Source organism: Ursus maritimus, unplaced genomic scaffold (assembly GCF_017311325.1).
Source record: "Ursus maritimus isolate PB19 unplaced genomic scaffold, ASM1731132v1 scaffold_19, whole genome shotgun sequence".
NCBI classification, from domain to species: Eukaryota; Metazoa; Chordata; class Mammalia; order Carnivora; family Ursidae; genus Ursus; species Ursus maritimus.
This window is the reverse complement of record NW_024424341.1, coordinates 57,949,536-57,956,484: the sequence shown is the minus strand read 5'-3', so window position 1 is coordinate 57,956,484 and position 6,949 is coordinate 57,949,536. Positions and strand designations below refer to the sequence as shown.

The 6,949-nt window shown below is 60.3% G+C and overlaps 2 protein-coding genes across 5 annotated transcripts in view; one reads left to right on the top strand and one right to left on the bottom strand.

The window, feature by feature from the left end:
* Window positions 1–6,478, bottom strand: EMC10 (ER membrane protein complex subunit 10). Of its 3 annotated transcripts, XM_040634356.1 has the most exons (8): window positions 6,328–6,478; window positions 5,290–5,362; window positions 4,258–4,367; window positions 3,309–3,413; window positions 2,793–2,974; window positions 2,551–2,644; window positions 1,560–1,646; window positions 1,211–1,334 (listed from the first exon to the last, which is right to left on the bottom strand). In XM_040634356.1, exons 1-7 carry the CDS (start codon window positions 6,439–6,441, stop codon window positions 1,560–1,562), a joined length of 765 nt encoding a protein of 254 aa, XP_040490290.1. In that variant the 5' UTR covers window positions 6,442–6,478; the 3' UTR covers window positions 1,211–1,334. The 3 variants fall into 3 exon arrangements, with proteins under 3 accessions (XP_040490289.1, XP_040490291.1, XP_040490290.1); XM_040634355.1 differs by lacking the exon at window positions 1,560–1,646 and having other exon boundaries at window positions 1–1,334; XM_040634357.1 differs by lacking the exons at window positions 1,560–1,646; window positions 6,328–6,478 and adding an exon at window positions 5,465–5,546 and having other exon boundaries at window positions 1–1,334.
* Window positions 6,479–6,566: 88 nt separating this feature from the next.
* Window positions 6,567–6,949, top strand: part of FAM71E1 (family with sequence similarity 71 member E1) — a 5,309-nt gene continuing 4,926 nt past the window's right edge. Inside the window, exon 1 of one of the 2 annotated variants that reach the window (XM_008684697.2) lies at window positions 6,567–6,769. In XM_008684697.2, the coding sequence (XP_008682919.2) occupies window positions 6,709–6,769 (61 nt within the window). In that variant the 5' untranslated portion in view covers window positions 6,567–6,708. Of the gene's footprint in view, window positions 6,797–6,949 lie in introns of both variants that reach the window. The other variant, XM_040634358.1, reaches the window with a different exon arrangement.

Here is a 6,949-nt window from a genome sequence, read left to right as displayed (position 1 = left end):
TCCGCCACACATGTTTTATGTTGTTCTGACAGTCGAGCCACACGAATGCATTACTTTTTCATAAAAGTGTTTCCAATCTGCCATCGTCGTTCCACTTTTGGTCATGCATCCCCAAGAAATAATTCAAACTCACCAAAGAGAGACAAGAACGCTCGCTGTCGTGGTATTTATAACCACATCCAGCAGGAAGCTAAATGCTGGACATTTGGGGAGCGGTGTAATAAACTGCCCTACAACACCGCGGAGCGCTGCACAAGCCTTACAGCCACCGTGACGGCCGTTTCTGTGTGTCTCTGAATAACACACAGCGCGAAGAGCAGAATTCAATAAAGCCTGTACACCAGGACTTCCTTAGAACCAAATCAACGGTTGCATTTGGTTGCTGGAAGTCGTACCTTTTCAAAACACTGATGTATTTCAACATATTGTTGATATTTTTAAACAGACGGGGGGGGGGTGATAAATAGGAAAGGCCAGTGGTCCTCTCCTGGTGGCCCGTCCCAGGGAAGACATTCCAGGGAGGGGAAGGGATTCTATTTACATCATCCGGCCCTTGACTCTACTAAACATTAGTTCGTTTTTACTTTAAACATCATTTCTTCATGCCTCAAAGCCTACGGAAGGCCTGGCATCCTGACGGGGCAGGACATCTAAACTGCTGCTCAGAGCCACGGGCAGATAAAGGCCAGAGCGGGGTCCCGAGGCAGGGCCGCTGGGAGGAATGGGGCCGGGGGGGCGCCTGCGGCCAGCCCACACCTGCTCTGTGCCAGGCCCCTCAAGGGCAGACAGGTGGGAAGTGCGTGGCCCAATCCAGTGTCAGAGAAGTTAGAGGGACCCCTAGCCCAGCCGGGGACAGGCAGGGCGAGAAGACCACGAACAGAGGCACAGAGGCTGGAGAGAACTCGGCATGTTCCCAAACTATGAGGCTCAGGGGGAGGGGGACAAACACAAGGTCAGAGCTGGGCCAGGAGCTTGAGCTCCATGCTGTGGGCAAGAGGAAGCCTTTGGGGCTACAGAGGGACCACAGGGGAAGGCAGGGTGCACCAGAATCTGGCCACCTGTCCGCCCAGAGGGAAAGGACTCCTGGGGAGGAGTGTCCTCCTACCCTCATGGGCTGGAGATGGGAGGAGCTGGCAAATCCTTGGGATGATCAAGGACAGGAGCACTCTGGCAGGAAGGGGGTTACCTGGATGAAAGACGACCAGGCACTGATGCCCCCACCCTCAGCGGCCACTGCCCCCACCACCACCCCCGCCGCCGCCCCCTCCCTGGCCCCCGGCGTCTGGCGCTCCTGACATCATGAGGAACAGGACGACGGGAATGATGTACATCCACTGTGGGCCAGATGGGAGGATGGATGGACAGACAGACAAAGAGAGAGACAGAAAGAAGAGACGTGAGTATAAGCTGCATTCCCCCAGGGCGGGGAAGGTTGGGGGAGCCGGCGTGAGGGGAGGCCACGTGAGGGATGGGGGCCCAGGTCCCCTACGTCACTACAGGTTGGGGAAGGGCTGGTGGGGTGCAGGGAGGGTGGAGGCGGGAGGGGGCTCAGTCCTCACTCAGGCCTCCTGCGGCAGCGGCGTGGGCCCCGGGGCGGCAGGACGCAGGGCTGTGAGCAACACGGCCCCCCCGAGGATGAGGTGCCACTGAGGAGGGAGGGGGCATAGGTCAGGGCCAGGGGTGGCCATGGGGTCCTGCGGCCATCGGGGAGGGCAGAGCTGGGGCAGGAGGTTCTTGGCCTCTCTAGGCCTCAGTTTCCCCACAGTGCAGCTGTCAGGAGCTACTGGCAAACCAACTGAGGCCCCACGGGCACCACACTCAGGGCAGTCGGGCTTGGCATCCTCCCACCCACAGTGGCCTCTGCTGCCCCCTGCCCTTGCCTCGGGTAGACCAGCCTTCTGCCCCAGTGCCCCCAGCTCCTCCCCCCAGCCCCAGCCTGGCAGCATAGGCCCGTCCCCTCTCCAGCTCCAGCTCACCCATAGCCCTGACTCCCCTAACTGCCCCTTCCCAAAGCCACCGGCATCCCAGGCCCGGCTGGAGGACCCGACCCACCCTCTCCTTTCCAAATCTCCCCATTCCATTGAAACTCTGCCTCTCTCCCTTCTTCAGTGCCTCATAGCACTGGCCCACCTAAGGCCTCGTCCCAACCTCCTCCCAGTGCTGACCCCGTCCCTCCTCACTGCCCTTCCTTCAGACAGGCCTCTGTTCAAGACTGACACTGCCTCTACCACATCTGCCCCCAGCTTCAGAGGCCGTCCCCGCTTCCCAGAACAGCCTGGCTCCGGGCCGGCCGTTTGCTGAGCCTGGACGCCCTTCGGCCACGGCCACGAACAGACATGGGGGGGCAGGGCACATGGCTCCACAGTCCTCACCCACTCTGTCCGGGCCCTGGGCTCAGCCCAGGTGCCAGGAGACAGGCCCAGAGGCGACAAGCAAGCCCCACGCACAGGAGGCCTGGAGGATGAGGAACAGGCCGAGGGCCATGGGGGAGAGAAGGGGAGAGGGGGACTCAGGAGGGAAGGGAGCAGGGGTAGGCAGAGCTCCACTCACATATTTGGCGAAAAAGGACTTCTGTTCTTGGGGGTTCTTGGCCTTCTGGGCCTGCTCCATCTCCAGGCGCTCAATGAAGGCTGCGGTCTCAGGACTGGGGTAGAGAAGGAGACAGGGTAAGGGGCTGGGGGCAGCCAACAAGGACACGGCAAAGGCAGCAGAAGGACGGCTGAGACAAAGACGGGCTGTCCACGCCCGTGCCCCGCACCCGCACCCAGGACACCCGCACCCCGCGCCCTCACCCTGGGGCGGTGGCCGGCGGCTGCAGCTGCACGGAGGTGTTGAACAATTCCAGGTCCACGTCTTCCACTTCGTGGCCCCGGCAGCCCCCGGGGTGCGTCACCACTGACACGCCCACCACGTTGCCAGCCACATCTACGTGCAGCGTCAGCTGGTCCGAGAGGTGGGACTCTACCAGGGAGCACTGGGGGGGCAGGGGGATCAGGGTTGCCACCCAGACCTTACCCGCACCAAGACCCCCAAGTCTCCAGCCCCCTCTCACAGGCCCAGAAGGATCTTTCAAAGCCCTTCACAGGTCCCCCCTCCCTCAGGCACAAGTCCAAGTCTGACCTCCCATGAGGTCCTGTGCTGTCCCATCAAAGGGTCCAGCACCTGGACCGTCCCCCCTCCAGCCCAGGGGACCCTTGAGGGCAAGGTCAGGTTTGAGTCCTCCCTGTCCATAAACGGTGGGGCACAAATGGTGGAAGCCAGGCTGGGACAGGTGGGAGGCACAAGGATGGGCCCCGTCACTGACTCACCGCGGGGACAAAAGAGGAGACGTAGCCACCAGTCTCTGGGCCATCAGGGGCCCCAGGGCGCTGAGGGACCCGGACACGGTACAAGCCATTCAGGGCTGCCACATCCTGCAGAGCAGAGGAGGGTGACAGTGAGAAGGACAATGCGTGGCCCCCACCAGGCCTGGACCGCCCCTGGGCCCAGGGGACCCTTCCCCTGTCTCACCCCGCCAGCATCCTCCTAATCCCTAGCCCAGGACTTTTCCCAGTAGGTGGCCCTGCTGGTGAGTGAGGCCAGGTGCCACCGGGTGCTCCACCTGGGGGAGAAGCCACCTCAAGGGGAGCAGAGCCCAGCCCAGGGATGGAGGGAGCCCCACGGACACTTTTGTCAAACCTGGATCCAGTTGCACCTGGGCCCACCCCCTACGTGGACTCCCCAGTCACGGGAGTGACAAATTCTCCAGGGAGGCAGCTGTGACAAAGAACCACGTGGGAAGCACACAGCAAGGTTGGCTGGGGTGGGCCACCTCCCACAGGGAGGGCGCCCATGGGCACGTGCCCGCCCACAATGAAGCCTCCCTGGCAACTACATCTAGCCAAAGGGAGAGAGTGCAAGTGGACTGTGGCAGCTTTTGTGGGCCATCCCCAAAAGATGGCTTCTCTCTCTGCCCCTCCTTTTTCTCTTCCTCTGGCCTGCTGCACCTCCATACACTGTCCCTAGGGAGGACCAAGCCAGGCCTGGCAAGAGCCCGGCCCTTGAGGAAGCCACGGAGCAGGCCACAGTAGAAAAACCTTCTTTTGTTTAACTGTGGCCCTTATGGGGATCTCTTTCTCCTCCCAAGCAAATCTCCTAACTGACTGTAAAGTATCTTGGCTCAACCTGGAAGGGTGAGAGGAGCTAACGATATGGCATGGCATGCTCCAAAGCACAGGTCCCCCCACACCCCAGCCAAGCCCCGGGTCCCCTTCTCACCCGGAGCCGGCCCCGCTCCTCCTCGTTGAGCTGCCGCTGCGACAAGGACAAAGTGCCATCCTGCTGGTTCCAGAGCAGTGACCCCCGCTTCCGAAAGTGGGCACTGTCATCTGTGGGGAGTCAGGGCTCAGCAGCCACCCCACCACTGAACCCCTCGACCCTTGCAATGACCAGGCTTCTTCCCCCTCCCGAGCCCCCATTTTCCCACCTGCAAAGTGGGGACACCCCCCATCATGTCCTGCCCTCCTATGTCACAGGGCAGCCCACAGCAGAGACACCACAGCTCCTAAGCCTTGCCTCTGCCTTGCCAGGTGACCCAGGGCCGGTCACCTAATCTCTCTGGGCCTCGGCTCTCCCAGCTGCAAAATACAGGGGCTTCCAACCACTGGGCCACATCAGAACCAGTGGGGCTTTCCTGGGTAGAGGCCAGGGTCTGAGTCAGGAGGTCTGTGGAGGGTCCCAGCTTCAGTGTTTCTAACAAGTGCCACAGAGTTTGGAGGCTTGGACCTTGGGGCCATACTGACCTCTGTGGTCTGGGATTCTGAACACCTGAATCGTAGTTGTTTAAGCTGGGCTGTACAGCAGGTCCTGCCTCTACCACTCACTTATAGAAGGAACTTGTGCGGTGCCCCTGTGAGCCTCAGTTTCCCCCTTCTGGAAAATGGGGCTTTCTTTAATACCTACTACATTGCATGACTGCGGTGAAGACATCTGAGTGAATACACGCAGAGCATCTAGGCCCTAGTGCAGGGCACAAGGTGACTGGTCTCAGAAGTCTGCTCTGACCTTATTACTGTTGCACTGGCCTTTCTGAAACTAGGATGTGTCTTACAGGTAAAGGGAGTATTCAAAGGCAGAGCTCCTTCTCTCTCTTGCCCTCCCTGCCCCAACCTCCCCAGAATAATGCAAACACACTCTGAGGGGCAAAGCTTTTAGTAAATGGGTGGCGTGTCTCACACTGGGTGGCACCCAGACCCAAGTTCTTCACGGGGCAACGGGTAAGTGCCCAGACAAGGAAATTGCTGGACTCACCGATCTCGAAAGAGTGCTCCAGCAGCAGCCCCACAGTCCCGCAGCCCTCACCCTCTCGACCTTCTGCTCCAGCCTGCAGGTGAGAGAGAGGTCCCCAGGTGAGGACCGTCAGAGCCCTCAGCAGGGCAGGACCCACAGACCCCAGGACAGACCCAGGCTGAAGGAGGAACCTTACTTTCATATTCACATCCAAATACTGACACTTGCCACCACGATTTCACCGGGAACAGCCCATTTCATGAAAATTCATGATCTGGACGGTCCCCAGAAAACCAAAGCCTGCAAAGAAGGGTAACTTTGTTTCCAAGGCAACCACCTCCCGTTCCAAGGCAACTATCTTCACGCCTAGCATTGTAAACATTTGTGGGTTAAAGGATGCCTGAGCATCCTTCCCAACCTAATATACAAGCGGCCTCGTTTCCACCTTAACAGCCACAATAGGGACGCTGCCACCCGAGTTCCGCCCCGTATCAGGTACATACAAGGCTCCACGCCGTCCATTTCTCCAAATTCAAATTTCTCCTACCTCTACATCCTCCAACCACGCCCTTGCACCTACGCAACCCTCACACCTGCGCAACCCCGTGTCCAGATTTTAATCCTCCAACTCAAGATCCCGCCCTCCTTATGCATATTCAGGAAGCAGAACTCTATCCAGTCACTCCAGAGCCTCTCAGCCGTTTTCGTTTTAGCCGCTTCCACGTGTGACTCGCCAAGGTTCCACCCGAGCCACACCTCCTCATGCATATTTAAAAACTGCGGCTCCCTAGCGTTCCAGCGTTAACACGATGTTCACGCCCCAACCTCTTTCGACGCATCCTCGTTTTTACAGCACCGAGAGCCCAGGGACCACGATCCCATCCGAGCCCCGCCCCCTCATGCATATTCACGAGCTAGAGCCTTCCTAACTATACTCACTTTCACCTCATCTTCCCTATTGGCCCTGCAATGCCTCGTTCCCACCTTACCCGACCTAAACACCCGAGACCCAGGATTTCCGTCAGCCCCGCCCCCCGTGCAGAGCCAATGAGTACTCACCCCCCGCAGAGCGGCCCCGGACCGGCACCCACTGCCCCGGGCCCGGCTGGGGGCTGCTGCCGCCATCAGCAAGAGCAGGAGCAGCCGAGCAGCCACAGCGCCGGCCGTCGCCATTTTGGCCCCTTCCCATCAGGCCAGGGGAGGGAGTGAGCCGGGCGCCTGCGCCAGTTCTTTGCGCCTGCGCGCTAGCCCTGCCGGGGTCTGACGTCAGCCGGGTGGCCGGCGCTTTATGCCGGTCTCTGGGCTCCGCCTCCTATATGACGACACAATAACGGGCGTCTCTTCGGTGACGTTAAAGCCGGGTCCGTTGCGTTGTGACGTGATAGAGCCCGCAGCCCCACCCACCGGTTTTCTCCGCCGGCACCTCCCTCCGCTCTCCCCATGGGGCGGGGCGTTGCGATGATGCGGGGGCACGAGACTAAGCCTGCCCCCAGTGGAACAGGTGAGGAGGGACCAGGTGGGATGGCAGGTGAGAGGCGGAGCCGGGTCTGGTGGGGTTGGACCAGGTGAGGGACCCAGGTGAGGGATGGGGCCGGCGATGCGAAGACTGATAGCCCAGATTTCCCTACCCTCAGAGCTGGACTTAGCTGAGCCCTACCAGCCGGGGGGGGGGGGGGGGGGG

Bases quoted from the DNA above. Each gene is read 5' to 3' on its own strand.
- EMC10 (XM_040634355.1), bottom strand. From the start codon at position 6,441: ATGGCGACGGCCGGCGCTGTGGCTGCTCGGCTGCTCCTGCTCTTGCTG. The intron at 2,975-3,308 runs GTGAGTCAGTGA...CTGCCCCCCCAG, and splicing joins TCTCCTCTTTTGTCCCCGCG to TGCTCCCTGGTAGAGTCCCA. The intron at 1,335-2,550 runs GTGAGTGGAGCT...TCTGGCCCACAG, and splicing joins AGTCCTTTTTCGCCAAATAT to TGGATGTACATCATTCCCGT.